Consider the following 23,836-nt stretch of genomic DNA (forward strand, 5'->3'; position numbering starts at 1 on the left):
GCCCCGCCCCCGGGCCTGGTCCCGCCCCTCTACGGCTCCGGGCAGAAGGGGCGGGAGCGCAGGGAGGGCCCCCGGGGAGTGGGGGGCGGGCGGTCGCCGCTCTCCGGCCAATCCTCGCCCCCGGGGAGCGCGGAGGCGGGGCCGCGGCCGGCGTGAATATGCACGAGGCACTGCGGGCCCACCCCCGGCCTCACCTGCGCGCACCTGGACTCAGGCTGGAGTGCCGCGCCCAGTGTCCTGCCGCGTGCGGGAGGAAATAGTCCCTGGAACGCACGGCATCCTGGGCCGCCTCCAGGATGGATCGCCGAGGGGAACGGCCCCTCCCCCACGTCGGCCCGGAGCGACTGCTGGAGGGACGTAGCCGCGCCGGGTCTTCCCGAAGACGCCCAACCCAGTCCGAGCGGGTGACCGGTGGACGCTGGGCCGTTTCAGGACCCAAGAGCGAGGTGGCTTGGGGACGGGGGCGTCGCCACGAGGCGCCTCCCCTCGGGGCGGGTCCCAAGTCTGAACCCTGGTCCTCCCTGTCTCTGCGGAGGCAGGAAGGCGCCCAAGGCCCCGAAAGACAGCAACATTGACCGGAGCTTTTAGCGCAACTGGAGAGTGAGTTGGAGCGACGAGAGGCAGGAGCGGAAGGGGCGCGGAGGCCAGGGACGCGAATGGCGCGCTCCACAGCACGACCCGAAGCACTGGGGCTCAAGGCGCGCCGACGTGGCGCCTCCCCGCCGCCCCTCTATCCCGAAGTGGCTGAGTTCAGGGAAAGCCCGAGGGAGCGCCAGCCTCCCTCCGCGGACGACCATTCAGAAAGCCAAGCTAATTAGGTCTGTGACTTCCCGTGCCCCGGTCCTGAGAAAGGTGCGGGGTCGCGTTCTTGCCCTCCCGGGGAGACTTCGCTCCCGCGCCAGAGAAAGCGTTGTGTGCGGGCGGGCAAAGATAGGGTGAGGGCCTGGGGGCCAGGTCCACGGACATCGGGACTTTCTGGGGGCGGGGAGGGGAGGGGAAGGAGGGCTGGAGGCTCCAGCTGGAGACTCGTCCACTATCTCCAGCCACAGCAGAAAAGCGATCTATTTTTTAATGGCTTTGGCTTTATCGCACGAAGCAGGCACCCTCTCGTTTAAAGGCACAGAGTCCTCTCTTCTGCCCCACCCCGCTGGGTCTCTGAAATCTAGTCCTGAGTTCCAAGACATCAATCTCAGGCCTGGGACTATGGAAGCCAGGAAGGGGGGCGGGGCATGGCTTCGTTCTCCTGCAAGCATCAGACACCCAGGGCCAAGGCCCAGAACAGCCCCTGAAGCTACAGGTCAGGGTCTGAGTATAAGAGGCAGCGGAGATGGTCCCTGAGAGTAGACAGTCCAGGTCCCCCAGAGCAGGTCCCATGCCCTGCCAGAGCAGCGTGACTAGTGTTCCAGATCCCTGGGCAGCGTGAAGTCCCTGAAGCTGTAGAAGGAGATGTCTCCATGATCCACCAGGGCAAAGATCAGAGGAACATCCCCACTCTGGTAGGATAACCGCTTGAGGGTACAGAGGTCTGGAACTGGCTCATCAAATCTGCAGGGATAGAGTTAGACTGAGACGTGGACACAGGCCACCCATAAACTCTGAGCCCCCAGCCCTCTTCGGCTACCAGGGAAGGGAAATCATAAGACAGGAGTTGAGGGTACAAGAAGTCGGGCCTCTGGACTCTCCTGTCTGCAAACTGCTTGGCTCTGACCTGTTCTCCAAGAGTGACCCAGAGCCTTGATTGGGTACGGGGGCTCGGAAGAGTGAGCTCTTAGCCTGTGAATCCCTTTGATTCACATCCCTTTTGCTGGATGAGCCCTGCAGTAAATTAGCACAGGACAGAGACAACCAAAGATGCCAGGAATGAAGGCTAAGGACCAGGGAAGCTCCGGTTCCTATAGCACGGACTGGCTGTGCGGCCCTGAGTCAGTCACAGCTCTCCGGAACCATGGTTCTTCTGACTGGCAAACTGGCCAGGGGCACAGAGGGCAGGTCCATGTGGTTTACAAGAGAACGGGCAGCAGCCTGGGAGTAGTGCGCACTGGTCTCGTACCCACTAATGCACATCCGGGCGTAGGGCCTGCCAGGGTTATTCTTTCGGAATGTGGCCACGGCATCAGCCTGGTAGATGTCAAAGCTGATCTCCAAGCCCCCAGACTTCTCCAGCAGCCTGAGGACACAGTGAGAAACCTTAAGAAACAGGGACCCTCCGCCTCCCTTTTCCCTGCCATGCTTTCCCTCCCGCAGTTCACCAAGCAGCCTCATCAAGAGGAACTGAGGTCCTCCCACTTGGGCAGTGGAAGGTTCCAGCTGCCTATCGCAAAATCCTCAGGCTAAATCCACCTCTTGCCTTTCATCCCTCCCTCTGCCCTAGACACACATGAATATCCCCCAGCTCATGTCCAACCTCAGGAGTCAAGCTCCAGCTGCCAACTCCTGCTAGCAGCCAAGGCACCCTGGAGACAGGCACTACCTGGAGACTCACCGGGCACCTCCATCAGCAAGGTGTGTGGTCCGCAGCACAGAGAGATGCTGCAGGGCTGTGGCTGCGAGGACAGTGAAAATAAGGTGTTGGGGGGGGGGGTCAACTATCTACAGACTCCTCTGACATTTCTGAATCTGCCATCTAGTTTAGTGTTGCCAGACTTAACAGATTAAATAAAATTGTAGGTATGTCCAATATTTGGAATACACTTACACTAAAAAAAAATTAGCTGATTATCTGAACTTCAAGTAGAACCCATCTGGCAACCCTAATCTTGTTACTTAGAATCTCCCATGTTCTCATAAAGACTGTAAAGAATTCTGCATCTCTTAATACTGTTCTTGCCCTATTAGTTCCCTGTTCTTAAACATGCAAGGTGTACCAGTAAGCCTTTTATTTGGCCAAGATGGCACCTCCTTGCTCCCCTACCCCCGAGTTGAGAGAACAGGGACCACAGCTGGCTGGTAGCAGAGCTGCCCGCATGCATCTTGTTTATGATTTTAAGGATACAGTTGTAGTTTCATTCCCCTTCCCCTCTCCCTGGACACAGACTCGCCAAACCTTCCCACATGGGTCCTTTTGCTGCTTTGCAGGAGAACAGACTGTCCTTGTGGGTTCCACTCCATGGGACAGCTCTCTCCGCCCCAGCTTTCTTAAGCCTCAATTAGTCATGGCCAATCCATGTCCCTTTCAAAGTCTTAGGACTCCTCAGCTGCCAGGGGCCTGCAGGGTAAGGAGGTACCTGGGGAGTCTGCCTGGCCAGGACTCAGCAAGGGTCTGACAGGCTGGTCCCACAGATGCGGGGGGCGGCTCCGGCTCTTCTGCAGGTGCCGTCTTCGCAGCAGCTGCTTGTACTCCTGCCAGCTGGAGCAGCACCGCACCTCGGGATCCAAGTTCACATCCTCCCGGAAATGCTGGGCCTCTGCATGTTGCTCCCGTTCCCTCCTGGAGAGCTTCTCCTTCCTCTGGTTCAGCTTCTGACACCAGGATTCCGCATCTGTCTCCCGCCCAGCGACGTTGACCGGGAGCAGTTCTGGGGCTGGGGCAAGCAGAAGGGTGTGGCGGCTATCTGAAGCCATGTTGGGGAAGGAGATCTGTTCAAAGTTCCAGCGTGGCTTACAAACCCCCTTGACCCCGTTCTCTACTTTGCCACTCTCCTGGCTGCACCCCACCCCCTCGTTAGCCAGGTCAGGCCAGGGCTGCAGGGATCCCAGAAGCTCAGATGGGCCCACTGGGCCCTTTACAGGGTTGGACTCCTGAGGTTTCTCCTCTCCGCATTGGTTGTTCTGGTTGCAAGGAGGTGGGCTGGAGGTTGTCAGGCTCTCTGGTGTCTCATTCACCCCCTGCGGGGGATTCTCCAGGGCCTTGGCCTTCTTGTTAATGGACCTGAGGGATGTGGGGAGGAAATTCAGCATGTCTGGTCCTGATGGCTGAGATGCATACATCCCACACACATGCTACTGCCTCCAGGATCCTACTAGGGAGCCACCCAAGCCTAGCTCTTAAGCCAATGCATTCTCCAAGGTCCCCAAAACGAGTACTCCCTTAACAGCTCTGCTCCCCAGAACTCCCTGGGTGGGGGGTGGGGGTGGCCATGTGGGAAACATTACCGAGAGCTGGAGCTCCTCCTCTTCCTCTTGCCATTCTGATCCTCTAAGCAGCGGGCACTGCCGTCCAAGTTCAGCTGTCTCTCGTAAGGGGACAGGATGGAGCTGTGGGGTGAGAATCGGGTGGGCAACAAATCCACTTCCTCAGCCTGGAGTTCCCAGTAGAATTTGTGAGGGACTGGCCCAGAAGATAAATCAGTGGGCCAGGGTCAAAGCCAAACCCAAGGGACAAGTCCCTGGGCAGACCTGCAAGCAGGGTAAATGGGGGCAACCGCAGGGGCCTGCCCATGTGTCTTTGCCCAGGCCTCTGGGTCTCACCAATGGCCCCTTTGAACAGAGACTTACTGGAACTGGGGCTCCTGGAGAGCCGGCAATAAATGATTAACCACTAGTGAGAAAAATGAAGAGACCAGAAAACTTGGAAAATACAGAAAAATAAAAATACAAACATTTTTGGTTCTTATAAACATGCACCCTCTCTCATATGTTTTTTTCCTATCAAAAATTACATTGTACTGGGGTGCCTGGGTGGCTCAGTCAGTTAAGCATCTGCCTTCAGTTCAGGTCGTGATCTTGGGGTCCTGGGATCAAGTCCCACATCCAAGGTGCCTGCTCAGCAGGGAGTCTGCTTCTCCCTCTCCCTCTGGCTCCTGCACTCACCCATGCTCTCTCTCAAAATCTTAACATTCTGCTATTTAATCTCCTCTTACTCTCAATAACATATTATAGACATAACCCCTTCTGACTATAGCATTCTTCCCTACCAAGATTTTTGTTATGGTGCTAAGGCTGCACTTTCCAAATGATACCCACTAGACACAAGGGGCAATTAAGATTAAATTAAATCCATTAAAATTAAACAAAAATTCAGTCCCACAGTTGCACAAGCCACATATATTGGACAGCAGAGACCTGGAATGTTTTTATCACTGCAGAAGGTTTTACAAGACAGCACTGCTCTAAGGGACAAACTCAAATTTGTGTGACCGTGCCATCCCCGTTGAACTCACAGGATGTTTCCAAGTTCACCAATTTTGCAAAGTGATGATTATTTTGTGTAACCTCCCCACTAAATACATGTTCTGTGAGGACAGTGACTTTGCTATTCCTCAGCAATGAGCACAGGGCCTAGCACCCAGTAAGAAATCAACAAATACTGTCAAATGAATGAATGAATGAACATTTTCACAGGTGAACTTATGCACACACCTGTGTCTATTTCCTTGGGATATATCTCACTTTTAGGAAGTAAAGGGCATACTTGTTCTAGAATTTTCGTGACACACTACAAAACAGTAAAGAGTATACCAGTTTCTACTCTATGGCTGATGGTCTCTGTGGCTCTTAGCAATGCTGAGCTATTAAGGTGATCATGTTTAGAGGCCTCAGAAGGAAAGAACATCTAACTTAGCCAAAGGAATGTGAGACCCTACTCAACTGTTAATGCCTCACTTGGCCCGCCATTCATGCATGCACTTGACAATCTGCTTACACACCCACTGAGGCACCGTTCTGGATTAGAGCTATGTGCCAGTGCACTGTCATGAGCTAGAAGTGCTTAATCGTTATCTGCGGAGCAAACAGGCTGAAGATGGGGCTCAATTTGATAACCCAGGATAAGCTGAAATGACCAGCGTGCCTCTTGATACAGCACTTCCAACAGAGGCCCCCAGCCCATGCCCAGGGAGCTGCAGCTCCAGCCAAGGATTCCAGGTCAAGAGAGGCCATTTTCCACCTTGGGGCTCATCTACCAGGTCCCATGACTGGAATAAATGGGAGGGAAATGGGATTGGGATTTACCTTGGTTGGAATCGTCGAACCACGTAGCCCAGTCTCTTCAGGTGGCTGAAGGCCTCAAAGAGAAAAAGTAAAGATCAGAGGCCCACTTTTGAAAACACCAAATAGTTCCTTCAGATAGGAGCCACTCCCCAAGTGGCCTCCCCTGCTCCTCCTGCACACCCCAATTCCAAACCCTGGGATTGGCTGGATCATACTCCCATTACAAACACCCTCCCCAAACTAAGGTCTCAGTCTCTGAATTCCTGTCTCTTGCTTACCTTACTCTGGGCATAAATGACATTCAGCATTTTCTTGATTTAAATGCAAAATCCCAAAAAAGCTGATAGCTGATGAATCAGAAAAAGAACTACGCACTAGAATGGTATGATACCAAAGCTGTCCAGTGCAAAACTCCTGACCAGAGTGTGAACAAGGAAGTGGCAAAAGGCGGTAGACAGTACACTCCCCCACCCTGCCCCTCCACCCTATACCTCCACAGACAGGAGTAGGGTAGGAGTGGTCTTTGGTAAAGAACGGTATGTCCATCCTTGTGTTCTAATACCCGTATCAGAGAGATGTACGCAGGAATGACCCCATCCTGCTTGATCTCTCAGCAGCCTTCAACAGAGCCAATTACTTCTTCCTTCTTTTGGCTTCCGTGACACCACCTCTCCTGGTTTTTCTCCTGTGTTGTCAGACACTCCTTGGTCTGTTTCTGGTTCCCATCTTTCCCCTCATCACACTGGAACCCTCCAGGTCTTGGACCCAGCTCTTGATCCTGACTACGTTCCCGTGCAGCCCTGTGGTTTTAAATACCACCCACAATCTCATGATGTCTACATTTACGTCTCTAGCCTCGTGCCCCTCCCCTGCTTTGTCTTCTCCCCAGTGCTCAGTTCTGTGAAGTCAGTCACTCAGTTGCTTGCTCACTTATGCCCAATTGCCACCACTAGGATGCAGGCACCATGACCGCAGAGCCCTTGGCTGTCCTGTAGTCCCAGCACATAGCTCTGTGTCTAGCACCTCGCGGGTACTTATGAATCCTCACTGACTCAGTGGACGGGTAGCTCCTCTCCCGGGAGAGGGTGGCAGATACCTGGTACTGCAGAAAAGTCACAGTGTCCTCAGTCAGCAGTAGCTGGTAGGCCTCCTGAAGAGACAGTGGCAGATCTTGGTGGAAAAGCTGGATGGAGCCCTGCAAGTGGGGCCAACAGCTCAGCTTGTGGACCCTCCTGCAGTTGCTCAACCAGTGGGGCAACTTCGAGGCGGTGATACATGGGTGCCCTTCCTTTCCCCCCTCCCCGACCCCCAGCGTCACAGCAAGAATGTGGCCAACCAGGAAAGGAGGGCACCACCTCTATTTCGGACGGGAATCCCCGCTCTCTGCATGGTTCTAGAATTCGCGTTACAAGCTTTTTGAATCCTCAGTTGTATATACACTTTTACTCTAATAAAAACATGTCCTTTCGGTTTCTTGCTCCCCACCCTTCCTCCCCCTCCGGGGGCCCCACTCACACACTCCAGCAGATATAAGGCCTCTTCGGGGTGAAGCCGCTGCCGGCCCTGCTCTGAGAAGCCCATGGTCTGCCAGAATTTACCCTGTGTAGGACCCCGAGCAAATGTCACAAAGAAGCCAGGAAGGCACAGAAGGCGGGTCCCTCTCCCCGAGCCCCGCCTCTCACCGCAGGAGACTTCAGTTCCACGAAGCCCTCTTCCGGCCTCCACTCGGCAGCCACCAAACTGCCCCTGGCGAAGAGTGGGAGGGGGTCCGTCTGAGTCCCCCCGCGAAGTCCACGGGCTCCGGCCGCCCCGCCTGCCCCGGCCCCGCCCCGGCCCGCCCCGCTCACAGGCGCTCCACGCGCTCCTCCGCCAGCAGCTGCCAGAGCTCCTCGCGGCACAGACGCAGCCGCTCGGCCTGGGCCGCCGAGCCGTCAGGCAGGAAGTCCTTGGGGCCATGCGAGCGCTGAGGCAGCTTCTGGGACCGCGAGCGGGCAGCGAGGAGCTCCCGGGCACTGGGGAAGGAAGAGACGCCGGGTCAGCGCTACGCACTTGGCGCCGCGCGGCCCCGTCAGACATTCTCGTCCCCTTCCCCCCCACCCGCCCTCTCCGCGTGCCCCGCGCCTCCGCGGGCCGGACCGCACCAGAGCACGCGCCCGGCGGGAACCTCCACGGCGGCCGGATCGAGCTCGGGCTCCATCGGGCCGCCGTCTGCGGCTGCGCGCGCACCGCCCCTGACCCGCCCACCGCCGGAACTCCGCGCGGCCCTAGCGCCCGCAGATCCTCCCTGCGCTCCACCAGCCTCTGGCTCGACCCACCGGCTTTGCACCTTCCTGGCTGTCCTAGAGCCTGCCAACAAACTTGTGCCTCGATTCCGGGGGCAGAGCGAGTGCCGGTTTCCGGATTTAAAGGAGTTCACCTCTCCTCCCCAGCGCCCCACCCCCGAGTTCCTCTGTAGTAAAAATTGAGGAACCCGGCATCTGAGAGTGTAGTATGGACAGTCAAATGTGTGACCCTCCCCTCCGCAGCCCTGGGCCGCTTAGTCTCCACCACTCAGGCTGGACGAGGGGAGAGGGAGGGTTTAAAGAAGGGAGAGTTGTAGGTTCCCACAGTCCAGCCTCGCAGAGTGGCCACCGGGGGCTGTCAGATGCGGTCTGGGTAGGTTCGGAGTTCCTTCTGGGTTTTCCGTTGGATCCCTTCCGAGGGGCTCGGAAGCCGGGTTTCGAGGGCTGGAGGGGGCGGGAGGAGCTGTCCGGCCCACGATGGTGCTGAAGCGCCACTCCAGCCTGTCATTAGCACTCCCTCGGGCTGGGGTCCCCGCCGCCGCCGCCACCATGGGCCGCTCCGACATGGTCCGCTAGGTGGCACCATTGCTCCAACCAGCGGCTGCTGGTCGGCGGCTCAGGTCGCGGGCGGAGGTCAACGTGGAAATCCCAGGAGGGGCGAGGGGCTAAGAAGAGCCGGGGCTTCCCAAGTGGCGTCCCCAGGACTCGGTTTCCGGACCCCTTCACATCACGTCTTTTCTCCCATTCAATCATAAACAGGGCATCTCGCCCTTGGGTTTGAACTCTAGGGCCCCAGGTCGCGGTGGCTCCGCAGGCCGGGGGGCAGGGCTCGCACTCTCGCCTCTACCACGCCGCCTCACCTGGGCGCATGCGCTGACCCGGCCCGCGTGCCCGGGCCGGACGAGAGCGGTGGGGGCGGGGTCTGGTACGGATGGGGGCGGGGCCGTAGGCGCTGACTGACAGGTCGACTGCGCTGCCGGGACAGTCCCTCCGCTCCCGATCCGGCGGGAGGGAGGGGGGAGGGGCGGGATTTCCTGCGGGAGGTGCCGAGCCGGTCTTGGAAAAGGAGGAGAAGGAGGAGAAAGGGGGTAAGGGGGGTAGTGGGAGCCACCGTCCAGAGTGCCAGGGACCAAGCAGGGCCAGCCAGACCCCCGGCGGGGCAGCTGGGAGAGGTGAGACTGCGGGGCCTGCGCGGGGGGTCAGCACCTTTGAGGGCGGGCACAAACTAACTTTTCTTTCGAGATCGGCGGGAGCCTTCGTCTCTCTGCTCCTTCCGTCCTCTTCGCGCCCCTGTTCCGTCCTCCCGCATCAATCCTTCTGGCGCTTGGCTCTCCCGGTCGCTCCCGCCGCTTTGTTCCCCGGGTCGGCCCGGGTTGGGCTGGGTTGGGATTGCGCGGCGCTGGACGGGCATTCCGGGGGGCGGGGGAGCCAGCCCGACCCCAAGCACTACCAGGGGCGTCCTCCTCCTGTGTCGGCTGAGGGCAGGAGCAGGAGTGCCATCTGGGTTGGGCTTGGGACGTTCTAGGAGTAAGGAGACCCCAACTAGGGCCCCAGGCCTGCACGGGTCTCATGCCACAGGGCTCGGGCAACAAATTCCTGGCCACTGAGAACTGACGTAAGCTTTTCTGCAGCGAAGTCGGGGCTCCGGGCCTTAGGTTCAGGCTTGGGGGGGGCAGGCAGCCCCTTCTGCCAGCACGCCCCAGCTCTTGTCTCTGTTCTGCACCCCGCTGCTTCCCCATCCCGCACAAGGGGTGAGGATGGGTCAGCAACAGGTGCTGTAAAGCCTCCCAGTCCAGCAGTCAGACCCCTGCCAGAAATGGGGAGCTGTAAGCTCCCCACTCCGCGCTCTGAATACTTAAAGAGCCTGGGGCTAGGGCATCCAGCTATTATAGTAAAGCTTAGATTGGGAGGAGTCTGGGGAAGGCACCTTCCACAGGGAGTGACCCTTGCCTGTCTGCCTGTGCCTGACCCTTCCAGGCCCCACCTTCTGGCCCACCAGTTGTCTGTGGGTGTCAGAGCCCGGGGCTGTGGAGAACAGGCTGCTGGCCCAGCCTGCCTCTGTGTGTCGTGCTGCCAGGGCCCCTCCTGCCCCAGGTTGAGGTGCTGCCAGGTGCCCTGGGGCCTCAGTGACTCAGCCTCCCTCTCCCAGAAAGTCACCGCCTCCCCCCAAATACTCCTCTCATGCCTGGCAGCTGTCTTCCCCCTTTGAGTGGCTTGGCCCTTCCTTGACTCCGAAGGGCAGCGAGGGTGGTTTGGGGGCTCCCTAGAAGCCCTGGCCTACACTTCTGAGCCCTGCTTCTGGGACCCTCGCAGGCCTGGCCCCACATTCAGCAGAGGCGCTGCACCTTTTTCCAGACCCCTGAGACTTGTCCAGTGCTGCTGCCCGAGGCCCGAGGGAATGCTGACTGCGCTCTGGGTGGGCACTGGTGCTCCCGAGCCGCGCCGGGAAGGTTCGCATGCCCAGTCCCAGCCCATCCCTGGGCCATCAGACACTGCAAGAAGGTATCTGTCCAGGTTTCCACGTGGCCTCCACCCCCTCAGAAATCGGTTTTCCTGCTTGTGGTGGCTGCTCATGAAACACTTTGAGGGAGTACCCATCAGTGCCTAACAAGAAGCCCACTGCTTGGGAAACCAGACTCGCTTCACCAGGACGCCTGGCCCTCCAACGGGCCAAGGCATGGCACCCTGACGCCTTGGCTTAGACCTGAAGTTTTCCTGCCTCTGCCTGGACTCCTGATCCCAGAGCCCAGCCCAGGGACCGGAATGGGTCGTGAACAGGACTTGATCCTCGCCGTCAAGAACGGAGATGTGACTGGTGTGCAGAAACTGGTGGCTAAGGTCAAGGCCGCAAAGACAAGTGAGTGCTTGGTGGGGTGACTGTCTAGCTGAAACCCTGCCCTGAGTGCTCAGGCTACAGAGAGAGGATTGGGCGGGGGTCACTGTGATCTGGGGTTTTGGGGGTAGGAGGACTGTCTGTTCTGTAAGAAATGCCTCTATGGGACAGCCACAGAGGAAGTTGGGTTACCCCTTGCTGTGTATCCTTAGGCAAATCACTTAGCCTCTCTGGGCCTCAGTTTCCTCACATGTAAAGTGAATGGGTTGAAATACATTCGTTTGAGTTTTTTTGAGCACCGACTGTGTGCCAGGCTTTGTTCTAGGCACCAGGCCATTATGTGGCAGCAGTGGATAAAACAGACTGAAATTCCTGCCCTTGTAGAGTGGCCTTTAGCAGGTGGTTTTTCTGATGTATTCTTTGGAAGCAGGAGGTTTCTGGCAGCGAGGATGGGAAAGACTGAATAGCAGCGGGTCCAAGCCCATCCCCCAATTCAGCAATAGCAAATGTGCATTTATGACGGCTTAATGGGGATGCCCAGAAGATAGCTTTTAAAAAGAGCTCTACTGCTTAAAGCAAAGTTCATCACTATCTCAGCGCTTGCTAAAGCCCCTTCCCCTTGACTTAGCTGCCTGTGTCGCTAGGGGTATGTGTGGCCAAAGCTAACTTTCTAGAAGTTTCTCCTAAACCCTTGACAGGGTTGTGGGAGCTCCATGCATGAGTAGCCACACCTGAACCCCATTTCTTGGGTACCTCTGTGGTGAGATGTCCCCCCCACCTCCAACCTCTGGGCTTTAAGTTTGAGTTCTCTAAGCTGTCCTAAGAGGACACTGGATTTGTCCCCTGAGTTTCGAGACCAGCAGGGACATGAGGTAACTTCTGCCACCAGACTGGGGCTGGGGGGAGGGAGGGTTCCCTCAGAGTGCTGGGGCTCTAGCCTCAAGACACACCTTGGCCCTGTGCACAAGAAGGGGCCCCCCTGATTACATGAAGACAACTAATTATCCTCAACCACACCTGGGAGTTTGGGGTGCCAGAGGATGGATTTGAAGGGCCTGGGAGTCATGCACATGTGTGTGTACCCACCTGTACACCAGGGCAGGAGAGCCAGGGTATGGGAGCTTGGCTGCAGCCGGGAGGAAGGCCAGGTGGTATGGCCTCTGTGCCCTGAGGAAGTGGATACCGGGCGAGCACAGTGGAAGGAAGGTGCCAAAGAGGTCCTAGGAGGGCCCTGGAGGCCCAAGGGTGGGAGCCACTCCCCCTCCTCCCTTCACCTCTGTGTTATTTTTGGCGACCTGCCCAGTAGGGCCTTGGGTGAGCTGCTGCTGGCCTCCCAGTTCTGGGGCCTCCCATTGAGGCCCTAGAGGAGGGCAAGCGGGTGGGGTCTGGACGCTGGTGGTGGGAACCTCACAGCTAGGCTCCAGGAACGTGCCCCGTGCCCCAGGGGAAATGCGTGTAAGGGAAGAGATTCCTTCCATCAGCCCCAAAGGGGACTTGCACATTGTGTAGGCACCAGGCACAGAGTGACAGGGTCCTGGGATTCCTTGTGAAGCCTTAACACAGAGCCTCCCCTCCCAGTCCTCGGAGAAGCAGGGAAAGCTGGAGCAGAAAGGAGATCACAGGGTGATGTTTCCAGACCTTATAGTTTACGAAATATCCTAAGTCCTTGATTTCCTGTGAAATTGGTATATCTGTATCTGCTTTACAGATAAAAAAACTGACACTCAGAGAGGATTAGCGAGTTGCCCAAGGTCACACAGCCATTATGGGGCAGATCAGAGTCAAGTTCCTGTCCTCTCCCCTCTGCTCCTTCACTTGGCTGCCCATCAGAATTACCTAGTGGCTGTTCTGAAAGTGCAAATTCCCTGTTCCCCCCGCAGAATTAGAATCGTCACAGAGATCTTGAGACCGTGTGATTCAAAGTTCTCCAGGTGACTCTAAAGCAGTCCTCAGAAGGGAAGCTGGGAATTCCTGCTCCATGTCACAGGGGGGGCAAAGGAAACTGATGGAAAGGGACGTGTCAGGGCTCCCCTTTTTCCTTCTGGTAGGTGGCTAGAGCCTTCTGGCTGGCCAAAGAGAGATGCTCCCTCAGCCTCCTGCACTTACTCTCTGGTCCCTTTGGGGGTTGGCATTCCCTGCCCACCCTGGTCCTCTTGAGGGAGCAGGTGGCTGGGAGGAGAAGGGCGCGGTTGCCCTGGCCTTGCCCCTGCCCTCCCTCCCTCCCCTGCTCCCTTTGCCGAACTGTCTCCTTTTCTGGCCAGAGGAAACAGAGTGGGCCGAGGGTGGCCCAGTGAGCTCACATCCTTTGCCTGAGCCTAAATCAGGAGCGACCCTTCCACCCCCAGAGCCAGGCGGGGAAGAAGGCTGTCCAGCAGGGGAAGTGGCTGGAGCCACTGCCAGGAACCAGGACCCTCCTCCCTCCAGCCAAGGTCCCTGGCCCAGTCACTCTGAGCTTCTCTCCCCCACCGCCTTTCCGGCCATTGTTCTGGAAAGAACAGAGCCACCCAGCCTGGCCCTGCCCCTGTTCCTGTCTGTCCCTCCTGTCACATTGTCCTGCCACTCCCCAGAGGGACTGCATCTCACTGCGGAGCTGCCCCATCCCGGACTGGCCAGGCCTGGCAGCAGGTGGAGGGACTTTCTCCTTCCTGCCGACCTCGTTGTCCTCAGTGCTGCTCACAGAGGTCCCATGGCTGCCCAAGGTCACGCAGCCAGTAAGGGGGAGACTTGGAACCACACACTTCCTGCTCCTAAAAGCCCCTCTCCTTCCCTAACTGGCTCTGTGTGACAAGGACTTTCCGAGGGGGCTAGAGGCAGGCAGGGAGGCCTCTGTTTCTTGCCAGTGGCCCCCACCTCCTCACCCCTCCATCACTGCCTAGCTCTGTATTTACCTTTTCTCCGTAGTGTGTAGTGTACTTCAGCTCAGTTCTAAATGTAGCTGTCCCCTCTCTCCCCATCCCATGCTCCTCACCCCCGAGCTGATCCCTGCCTGCTGGAATGAGGCCCTGTCTTGCTGGGGTGTTCAGGGGCCCAGTAGGGCCCGGAGGGCAGGCCTGGACCAGCATGCTTGGCACCCTGCCCAGCCTGGGTTGAGCCAGGCCTCCTCCTTCCCAGCAGGGGTGGGTTCCAGCAGGAGACTGGCCGCCTGCGACAGACATTCCTCTTCCTCTCCCAACACTCACCAAGGACCGCCCCCTCCTGTACCCTGGCCAGTACCTGGAGCACACCTGCCTGAATCCTGTCACCCTTCCCGGCAGGGATGGACCAGTGTCCTGCCTGTGCCTCTGGCTTCTCTGGCCATCACCCAGCAGAGAGCCCTCTACGTGGGGCATGGACCTCTCTGCCGGGAGCATGTGGGTGCAGAATCAGCAGTTACTCCCCTGACAGGAGCGGTGGCCGCGGCAGGGGGTGGGAGCTATACCAGTTTTGCTGGAGGACAGCACGTGGACAGTAATGGCTAATGTGTAAGGCGCACCGAAGGGCGATGGCCCCCTCTGTGGTGTGCCGATAAGGGTCCAGCCCTGGCATCTGCCCTGCTCCCCTCCAGCATCTGGTGCCCCTCTCCTCTCTCTGTCAGCCCCCTCGGCCCAGGGAGACAATGAGACTCTCCTTGTCCTGCTCAGGCAGGAATGCTAACCATGCGCTCGTGGGCCTGTCCACTGAGGGCATGCATGCCAGTGCCCCCCTTTTCTGCCCTCTTTGGCTCTATAAACAAGCTGAGCTGGGGGCCCGGAGAAGCCAGGCCCCTGCTGCGGCTCCTGCGCTGGGCACTCTGGAGCGGATGGGCCATTGGGCTGGGTGAGGAGCTCTAGGGACAGGACAGCCGAAGGGCCATGGGGCAGGCTCTTTCTTGCACACCAAGAGGTCAGCTGGATTGGGGAATCGTGGGGAGGGAGAACTCGTCAGGATGCAGGTGGGGGCAGATCATTCTAGAGTGTCCTGATGCCCTCTGCTCCAATCCCCTAGAGCTCCTCGGCTCCACGAAGAGACTCAATGTCAACTACCAGGATGCTGACGGGTGAGCGTGAGCCCATACCCCTCTCAAGAGCTGTGGGGTGGGGGAGGGGTAAGGGGAAAGACCTGGCCCCTAGAGTCCCTTCCCCTCTCAAACTTGGCCTTTGAATGTGTTTGCTGAGAGCTCTGGTTCCTCCCCACCCTCCTGAGTGTGGAGCTGTCCTCGAGTGAGGGGAGGGAGCCCGGTGCCTCTCTGAGGGGCCTCCTGGGTCAGATTCCTGCTAGGCCCCCTTTTCTCCCCAGAGGGTAGGAGCCCTGAGGCTTCTGCTCCCACGGCCCCCTCCCCTGGGCTGGCTGGGGGGGGAGGCCAGACAAACAGGCCTCTCAGCCCAGACACTGAGCCCTTTCATGCTGTAGGCCGGCTGCTCTGCACTCCCACGGCAGGGCTGGCAGGGTGGGGGAGCGAGGGCACAGTGGGCAAGTCACTCAGCCCTGCCAGCCTCCGGGACGGGTCTGGTGTGGAGGAGCAGGATTTGGGGGATGGGGGACCACTCAGCGGACACCCCTCCCTTGTGTCCTGCCGCACCAGATTCTCTGCTCTCCACCATGCCGCCTTGGGGGGCAGCCTGGAGCTCATAGCCTTGCTGCTGGAGGCTCAGGCCACCGTCGACATTAAGGATAGCAATGGTGAGACCCCAGGGTGCTCCCTGGCCACACCCTGTGGTCAGAGTCTGCCCCGCCACATCCTAGCAGTGCTAATATGTGTCGCATAGCTTCCTTGGCTCTTTTTCATCTTCATGGCCTTTTGGGGAGCTGGGGGTGGTTCTGATGCCCCGTTATCCAAGTGAGGAGGCTCAGCTTGCCTTCCGGCCCTGAGATCCCCCATGGGGGCCAAGTGGGATTCCGACTTCAGCCCCACACAACCGGACGTTTCCCTGACCAAACCAGCAGCCCTTCCCCTTGGATCTGCCTCCCCCTGCAGCTGGGGTGACTCCAGACTCTGCCCAGTGCCCTCGCCTGTCCCCGCAGCGTCCCAGGACGTCCCCAGATCCCCTTCCCCTCTGCAGGCATGCGCCCGCTGCACTACGCGGCCTGGCAAGGCCGGCTGGAGCCCGTGCGACTGCTTTTGCGCGCCTCCGCGGCCGTCAACGCCGCCTCGCTGGACGGGCAGATCCCACTGCATCTGGCCGCCCAGTACGGACACTACGAAGTGGTACGTGAGCCTGCCTGCCCGTGAGGGGTACCAGAGCCGGGGGTTGGCGGGGGCGCTGGCCGGGCCAGACCCCTCACTCAGCTTCCTCCACCCTAGTCAGAAATGCTCCTCCAGCATCAGTCCAACCCGTGCCTGGTCAACAAGGCAAAGAAGACGCCCCTGGATCTGGCCTGCGAGTTTGGGCGGCTCAAGGTGAGGGGTACTAGGGGTACTTAGTACCTAGTACTTGGGGTACTAGGTCCTGGGCAACTGTGGGGCGGGGACGGGGGCATCTCAGGAGAAAGACCTGTCTGGGTGCTGCTTGCCACAGGTGGCCCAGCTGCTACTGAATAGTCACTTGTGTGTGGCACTGCTGGAGGGTGAGGCCAAGGACCCCTGTGACCCCAACTACACCACGCCCTTGCACTTGGCTGCCAAGAATGGCCACAGAGAGGTCATCAGGTACCCACTCCCCCCCCACTTCCTCATCCCCTTCCTGTGGAATGGGTGATGTCCCATCAGTGCCCTGCCCTGCGGCCGTCTTCTCTCGGGCTCTGGGTCACTCTCCCAGCCCCCCGGCAATCTGCTTCCTCTCCTGCCCCCCACCACCCCGTGACTTGCCCCCCCGCCCCCAATCCACAGGCAGCTCCTTAGAGCTGGGATCGAGGTCAACCGCCAGACCAAGACGGGCACGGCGCTGCACGAGGCTGCGCTGTACGGCAAGACAGAGGTGGTGCGGCTGCTCTTGGAGGTGGGTGTGGGTGCCTTCACCCCTCCCCCCGCTGGGGTCTGCGCCGAGGACAGCTGGGGGGCATGGGAGGGGGTCTCCGCCAACAACGTGGCTTTTGAGCGGGCCGCGGCCTTGTGGCCGGAGAGCAGACAGACCTGGTTCGAGCCTCGGTTCGGCCTCTCGCCAGCCGAGTGACCTTGAGCTCATCTTCAATCCTATCTCTGAGCTTCCGTTTCTGTATCTGTAAAAGTTGAAAACGGTATTCACTGTTCCCCTCCGGGTGGTGGTGAGGACTGGGGGAGATGGCAAGCAGAGCACTTCGTGCCTGCTCACACTGTGCTGGGCTCCCAGGGCGGGGTGGACGTGAACATTCGGAACACGTATAACCAGACGGCGCTGGACATCGTGAATCAGTTCACCACCTCCCAGGCCAGCCGCGAAATCAAGCAGCTCCTACGGGGTGAGTGTGCATGAGAGAAGACCCCACCCAGGTTGGGTGTCCGGAGCCACTCCTGTGGGGACTAGGAAGGGAGGCAGGAACAGTGTCCCAGGAGCGAGATGTCACGCTCCCAAACCAGGGCTGGTCAGGGTACTGAAGCCACAGGAACCTGGAGGAGGGTTGTGAAGGGGACATGATGGGCGGGAAGACACCCTAGGGACCCTCAGATGATGCCCTGCCTTTTCTCTCAGAGGCCTCCGGGATCCTGAAGGTCCGGGCACTCAAGGATTTTTGGAACCTCCACGATCCCACTGCTCTCAACGTCCGCGCAGGGGACGTCATCACGGTAAGGACCCGGTGTGGGTGTTCCTTTGCTAGCACCAACGATTGCTGTCACTTGTGTGGGCACCTGCTAAGGTCTTTATGTACACTCTCTTATTGACTTCCTCCCGCCCTGGGTAAAGTAGGTGCTATTTAACTGTTTCCTTCCTGGGCATGATAAAACTGAGTCGTAGAGAAATTAAAGTGTTTTGCCTGAGACCCCACAGCAAACGCCAGCATTGGGATTTGAACCCAGGCTAATGCCGGGACTCTCCCGTGTATGCCCAGGAGGCATGCCGAGGACTGGGCTGGATGCCGGTAGGAAGGGCAGAGCTGTGGGTGCACTCGGGCATCAGCTGCTCATGGGGAGAGGAGGAGCTGGACTGTGGCTATAGGGCTGGCTGCCTGCCCTTGTTTGGGGCAGGAAGTGATTGCTGTCATCGTCTCCCCAATGCCTCATCTGCCCCAGGTGCTGGAACAGCATCCCGACGGCCGCTGGAAGGGCCACATCCATGAGAGCCAGAGGGGCACGGACCGTGTGGGCTACTTCCCTCCAGGCATCGTGGAGGTGGTCAGCAAGCGGGTGGGCGTCCTCGCACCCCGCCTCCCATCGGCCCCCACCCCCCTACGCCCAGGCTTCTCTCGGACACCGCAGCCCCCTGCTGAGGACCCCCTACACCCTTTGAGCTATGGCCAGCTCCCTCGGGGGGGCCTCAGCCCAGACAGCCCAGGTACGCCCTCCCCGAGGGCAGTGCTAGGCACTGGGGTGGGCGTCTGGCTGTGGCAAGCTGCCAGTCAGCTGTTGGCGGGGCCAACTGGGGCTCTAACCCCTTTGCTTGTGTCCCTGCAGCAGGTGACAGGAGTAGCGTGGGCAGCGAGGGCAGCGTGGGCAGCATCCGCAGTGCTGGCAGCGGGCAGAGCTCCGAGGGCGCCAACGGCCACGGCACTGGCCTTCTGATCGAGAACGCCCAGGTGGGAGCGGGGAGGAGGGAGGGGGCGTGGGGATCGGGACAGAGCTGTCCCTGCTGCTGTCAGCTCCCCGCATGCTGAGTCGCTCCTTCCCTGTCTCTAGCCGCTGCCTTCCACAGGAGAGGACCAGGTGCTGCTGGGACTGCACCCCCCATCCCTTGCAGGTAGGAGAGGCACATGGTACCCGGGTAGACACCCCTCCAGTGTGCCGCTTCTGATTCCCTCTCTCCCTCCTGAAGACAACCTGAGCCACCGCCCTCTGGCCAACTCCCGCTCTGGGGAACAGCTCTTCACCCAGGACGTGAGGCCGGAGCAGCTGCTGGAGGGGAAGGTGAGAGCCCTGCCCGGAAGTGGGCTGCGGGCCCCAGGGATGTGGTGGTGTGGACGGGCCTCAGGCCGGGCGCCCAGGGGAGGCTGGGCCTCGGCCTCGGCTCTGCCTCAGCACACGCTGCCCTGTTAACTTCGGCCTCTGCCCCCGTGCCGCAGGATGCCCAGGCCATTCATAACTGGCTCAGTGAGTTCCAGCTGGAAGGTTACACCGCCCACTTTCTGCAGGCCGGCTACGATGTGCCAACCATCAGCCGGATGACTCCCGAGGTAGGTGCCACGGCAGGAGATCGGCAGAGGGCCCAGCGGGCAGTGGCTGGGGGGTGGGGGGCCTGATGGCACGCGTCTGTGTGACAGGACCTGACGGCCATCGGCGTGACCAAGCCTGGCCACAGGAAGAAGATCGCCTCCGAGATCGCACAGCTCAGCATCGCCGAGTGGCTGCCCAACTACATCCCGGTAAGCAGGGGCCAGCCTCGGGTCCCAGCCTCAGCTGTGGCCATCGGGGCCCTTCCTCGCCGGGGCGCTGAGGCTGGCGTCCTTTTCCAGGTGGACCTGCGAGAATGGCTGTGTGCGCTGGGGCTGCCGCAGTACCACAAGCACCTGGTGAGCAGTGGCTACGACTCCATGGGGCTGGTGGCCGACCTCACCTGGGAGGAGCTGCAGGAGATCGGCGTCAACAAGCTCGGTGAGAACTGCCCTGGGGCCTCCTGGCCGGGCCCCCCGCGTGCCTCCAAGGGGCTCTGAAACAGTTCAGGGTTCAAGCCCAGGAGGGAGCATGGGGGCCAAGAGGGACTTGAGTGGCCCTTTGCAGCCCCAGCTGACCCCGTGGCCTCTACCCCTCCCCTCTCAGGTCATCAGAAGAAGCTCATGCTGGGAGTAAAGCGGCTGGCCGAGCTGCGGCGGGGCCTACTGCAGGGGGAGGCCCCAGTGGAGGGCGGCCGCCGGCTCGCCAGAGGCCCAGAGCTGATGGCTATCGAGGGGCTGGAGAATGGGGATGGTCCGGCTGCAGCTGGCCCACGCCTCCTCACCTTCCAGGGCAGCGAGTTAAGCCCAGAGCTGCAGGCAGCCATGGCAGGGGGTGGCCCCGAGCCCCTCCCCCTGCCCCCCACCCGCTCCCCCAGCCAGGAGAGCATTGGAGCGCGCTCACGGGGGTCCGGTCATTCACAGGAACAGCCTGCTCCCCAGCCCGGTGGCGGAGACCCTGGGACCCCACAGGAGAGGAACCTTCCAGAGGGCACAGAGCGGCCCCCTAAGCTTTGTTCCCCACTTCCTGGCCAGGGGGCCCCCCCTTATGTGTTTGTGTATCCCCAGGGCTCACCCTCCAGCCCAGCCCCAGGGCCACCTCCTGGCGCACCTCGTGCCTTCTCGTACTTGGCCGGGCCCCCTGCCACCCCTCCGGACCCACCTCGGCCCAAACGCCGGTCCCACAGCCTGAGCCGCCCTGGCCCTGAGGATGGGGAAGCAGAGGGGGAGGCCGAAGGGCCAGTGGGCAGTGCCTTGGGCAGCTACGCCACCCTCACCCGGCGGCCGGGACGCAGTGCCCTAGCGCGGACCAGCCCTAGCCCAACCCCAGCGCGAGGGGCTCCCCGCAGCCAGTCCTTCGCCCTCCGTGCCCGACGCAAAGGCCCGCCACCCCCACCCCCTAAGCGCCTCAGCTCCGTCTCTGGCCCCACCACGGAGCCTCCTCCTGTAGATGGGAGCCCGGGACCTAAGGAGGGGGCCTCTGTGCCCCGAAGGCGAACACTGAGTGAACCAGCCGGCCCCTTGGAGCCCCCCAGCCCGCCCGCCCCAGCTGGCCCCGTGTCGGACACAGAGGAGGAAGAACCAGGGCCGGAGGGGACGCCCCCATCTCGGGGCAGCTCGGGGGAGGGACTCCCGTTTGCAGAGGAGGGGAACCTGACCATCAAACAGCGGCCGAAGCCAGCGGGACCCCCATCCCGGGAAGCACCTGTGCCCGCTGGCCTGGATTTCAACCTCACAGAGTCAGACACTGTTAAGCGGAGGCCCAAATGCCGGGAGAGAGAGCCGCTGCAGACAGCACTTCTGGCCTTCGGGGTGGCTGGTGCCACACCCAGCGCTTCTGCCTCCCTGCCCTCCCAGCCCCCCGGGGAGCCCTCCTCCTCGGCAGCTCCCAGCCCTCCCTGGCCTGACCCCAGCAGCCTTCCAACTCAGGGAGCTCCAGCGCCTCTTTCTCCCGGCCTCCCAGCCCAGCCCCCTGTGGCCCCCAGCCCCGGGCCTGCTCTGGAGAACTCGGCAGGTGGTGGGCAGCCTGGGGAGATGGAGCCCCCTGCTTCCCCTGCAGCCCTCATCAAGGTGCCCAGTGCAGGTATGAGGCGGGGCCCATGGGGTGGGGTGTTGTTTCCAAGGGTCGCGTCCAGCCCCTCTTGAGTCACAGCCAACCTTTTTGTCTCTGCAGGAACGGCCCCCAAGCCTGTGTCTGTGGCCTGCACCCAGCTGGCATTTTCTGGCCCTAAGCTGGCTCCTCGGCTTGGACCCCGCCCTGTGCCACCTCCGAGGCCCGAGAGCACTGGGGCTGTGGGCTCTGGCCGGGCCCAGCAGAGGCTGGAACAGACCAGCTCATCCCTGGCAGCTGCGCTGAGGGTGGCAGAGAAGAGCATCGGTGCTGAAGAACGAGAGGGGTGAGGGGTGCTGGGTGCTGGGCGGGGAGGGAGAGGGCTGCAGTGCAGGAACAGCTCCCCCTAACTCCTCTTCCCCGGGTCCTGGGCATGTCGGTGGGGACAGGGGAGCAGACCGATCCTGAGGCTGGAGCCACCCTTACTGGGATGGGAGGAGCCTGGGCTCTGAAGTCACCCATATCTGACCTGTGGGGGATCCTGGCGGCTGCCACTGAGAGGCACGTCAGCTCGAGCACCTCAGCTCCCCCAAGCCCAAGTGCCCTCACGGAAGGGCCCGGAGAAGACACATACCAGGTGCTTGGTACTGGCCAGGAACGCAGGCACAGCCCCTGCCCGCCATGGCCCAGTTTCTGCTCTGACCTGCTCCTTCCCCCGCTGCAGCCCTCCCGGCACCTCCACCAAGCACATTCTGGATGACATCAGCACCATGTTTGACGCCCTGGCCAACCAGCTGGACGCCATGCTGGACTGAGCCCCTGGTGGCCTTCAGCCGCGCCCCTCGCGACCTGCAGCATCTGCAGCCTTGAACCCCCACACAGAAGCTCATGCTGTCTGAGCCGGGGTCGTCTCCATGGAAGGCGGAAGCGGACATCTCAGCGGAGGCCCCTCCCGGTGTGTAACCTGACCAGTCAGCCCTGGCCTGTGGACAGGGACCCTGGCAAGAGCTTCCACCCCGGGGACAAAGGTGGCAGCCGGGCTCCTGGGGGGCTCCCTCTGCCCTCCCCCACCTCCAGGGTCTCCAGTGCCAAGGACCTCTTGGCACCTGCTGTGCTGTCCGGGCACACGCGGAGGCTGGAGAAGGCTGTGTGTCTGATCGGCTCCACACAGGTGTTCATGGGACATGTAAATAAGCAGCCAGGGGCCTGGTCTCTGCGGTGGTGGCCACCAGCCCCTGCTCCTGCCCGTGCCTGCCCTCAGTGAGGCAAAGGTGGCGGGGGTGGGGCCAGTGGGATTAAAGATCCCCAAAGTCCAAACCTTTTCAACTGTAAATGTTATTTTTTAAGCAGAGAGAAATGCATATATTTTAAATGAAATTTATTCTATCTATAACCACCTGAGAGGACATGGGGGACGGGGGCTGTGGACCATGGCGAGAGTGCGCACGGCTCGCCTTGGGGCTGGAAGCCTGATTTGGGTGGCCCAGGCCCTGCTCTGTAACTATTAACCTCTTATCCCAACTAACCCCAATGAAAGTGTCATTCCACATGATCCGGCTGTGTGTTTGGATCTGTGCCATGGACCTCTGAGCCCTGGGTTCTTGCCTAGGCCAGGCCTGAGGGCTCCTACCAGTGGGGAAGGAGCAAGGCTTGGGCCCTCCCCTCCCTTTGGGGCAATCTCACCAGCCAAAGCCTTGGGTGGGCCCCTGGGTGGCTGCCTCATGGACCAGCCACAGATTTTTCTTAAGCAGTTTACAAGTTTTAATACAAACCAGTCTACATTCATTCCTAAAAGGCTCATTTCCAGTAAAAAATATACACCAGTAAAAACATTCTCACAAGGAGAACTAGGGCAGAGGGCCAAAAGGAAACCTGGGCCGTGTCCCCAAGACTGACGTGCCAGGCCAGCTTGAAGGCGGGCACAGGGAGAGGTGCCAGGGCACTGTAGGGGGTCTGCATCTTCAGGTCTGAGCGTGAGGCTCCCTCACAAAGGGAGGGAGGGGAAGTACTCGACCACCTCCAGGCCCCTACCCTAGGAAGACAGGCGGGGTGCAGGGAGGCTCCTGCCTTCCACAGTGGCCTGTCTGGACCTCCCACGGCTGTTGCCACTTAGGTCCTGGCCCCACCAGGTTCATGGCTCTGCCTGGAGACCCGAGAGCAGAGGGCCCTGGGCTAAGAGACCTTAAAGGGGGCAGCCCTCGGGTGGCGGAGGCTAAGGGCCCCTCTGCTAAGTGCACTAGGTTGTACATTCAAGACCAGACCGTCCTGATGCCAAGGCCACGGCTCACCAGCTCCTCCACAGTAAGTCCTGGGGGTCAGGATGACAGCTGGGTCGGATGCAGAACTGGGCCTCCCGTGCCATGGGGTGCGAGAGGAAACCCTGAAATTCATGATACCAACTCCCCGGACTCAGAAACCACCTGGCTTTAGCCCCAGGACCAGGGCGATGAGGACCATGGTGGCCAATAGCTCAGAAGGGGGAGTTCATGCCCAGCTTAGTCTCAAACTGCAGTTTCTGCCGCTTCTGGTAGCGAACCCGGACCCTGGTGGGGCAGGAAGTAAGAGCCCAGGTTAGAGAAGGAGCCCAGATCGGGGACAGGGCAGGACCCCAGAGGAGGAGGGAAGTCC

General features: G+C 60.2%; 3 protein-coding genes and 1 long non-coding RNA gene across 11 annotated transcripts in view; 2 read left to right on the forward strand and 2 right to left on the reverse strand.

Annotated features, from left to right (window-relative positions):
• The first annotated feature begins 159 nt into the window (after positions 1-159).
• Positions 160-2,657, forward strand: LOC116875287. Its single transcript, XR_004384171.1, has 2 exons — positions 160-404; positions 2,372-2,657. It is a non-coding gene; the product is annotated as an uncharacterized LOC116875287 (long non-coding RNA).
• Positions 1,272-8,080, reverse strand: TSEN54 (tRNA splicing endonuclease subunit 54). 2 transcript variants are annotated; one of them, XM_032870620.1, is made up of 11 exons: positions 8,010-8,080; positions 7,716-7,880; positions 7,551-7,614; positions 7,384-7,467; positions 6,965-7,063; positions 5,890-5,942; positions 4,093-4,194; positions 3,225-3,868; positions 2,483-2,543; positions 2,051-2,167; positions 1,272-1,545 (listed from the first exon to the last, which is right to left on the reverse strand). In XM_032870620.1, the coding sequence occupies exons 1-11, from the start codon at positions 8,063-8,065 to the stop codon at positions 1,395-1,397; spliced, it is 1,596 nt and encodes a 531-aa protein (XP_032726511.1). In that variant the 5' UTR covers positions 8,066-8,080; the 3' UTR covers positions 1,272-1,394. The 2 variants fall into 2 exon arrangements, with proteins under 2 accessions (XP_032726511.1, XP_032726512.1); XM_032870621.1 differs by lacking the exon at positions 1,272-1,545 and having other exon boundaries at positions 2,060-2,167; positions 2,471-2,543.
• A 1,067-nt stretch (positions 8,081-9,147) lies between these two features.
• CASKIN2 (CASK interacting protein 2) lies at positions 9,148-22,760 on the forward strand. 2 transcript variants are annotated; one of them, XM_032870629.1, is made up of 20 exons: positions 9,148-9,322; positions 10,464-11,007; positions 14,947-14,998; positions 15,524-15,621; positions 16,002-16,147; positions 16,244-16,339; positions 16,458-16,588; positions 16,769-16,877; positions 17,208-17,316; positions 17,547-17,641; positions 18,086-18,347; positions 18,467-18,588; positions 18,689-18,749; positions 18,825-18,916; positions 19,072-19,182; positions 19,270-19,371; positions 19,462-19,600; positions 19,766-21,241; positions 21,332-21,554; positions 21,933-22,760. In XM_032870629.1, the coding sequence occupies exons 2-20, from the start codon at positions 10,914-10,916 to the stop codon at positions 22,021-22,023; spliced, it is 3,609 nt and encodes a 1,202-aa protein (XP_032726520.1). In that variant the 5' UTR covers positions 9,148-9,322; positions 10,464-10,913; the 3' UTR covers positions 22,024-22,760. The 2 variants fall into 2 exon arrangements, with proteins under 2 accessions (XP_032726520.1, XP_032726521.1); XM_032870630.1 differs by having other exon boundaries at positions 10,506-11,007.
• An 860-nt stretch (positions 22,761-23,620) lies between these two features.
• Positions 23,621-23,836, reverse strand: part of TMEM94 (transmembrane protein 94) — a 32,444-nt gene continuing 32,228 nt past the window's right edge. For all 6 annotated transcript variants that reach the window (XM_032870627.1, XM_032870626.1, XM_032870625.1 and 3 more), the window contains one exon: positions 23,621-23,751. In XM_032870627.1, coding sequence (XP_032726518.1) covers positions 23,679-23,751 — 73 coding nt within the window. In that variant the 3' untranslated portion in view covers positions 23,621-23,678. The remainder of the gene's footprint in view (positions 23,752-23,836) is intronic.

This window comes from Lontra canadensis, unplaced genomic scaffold (assembly GCF_010015895.1).
Source record: "Lontra canadensis isolate GAN:19392208 unplaced genomic scaffold, GSC_riverotter_1.0 scaffold41, whole genome shotgun sequence".
Lineage (NCBI taxonomy): Eukaryota > Metazoa > Chordata > Mammalia > Carnivora > Mustelidae > Lontra > Lontra canadensis.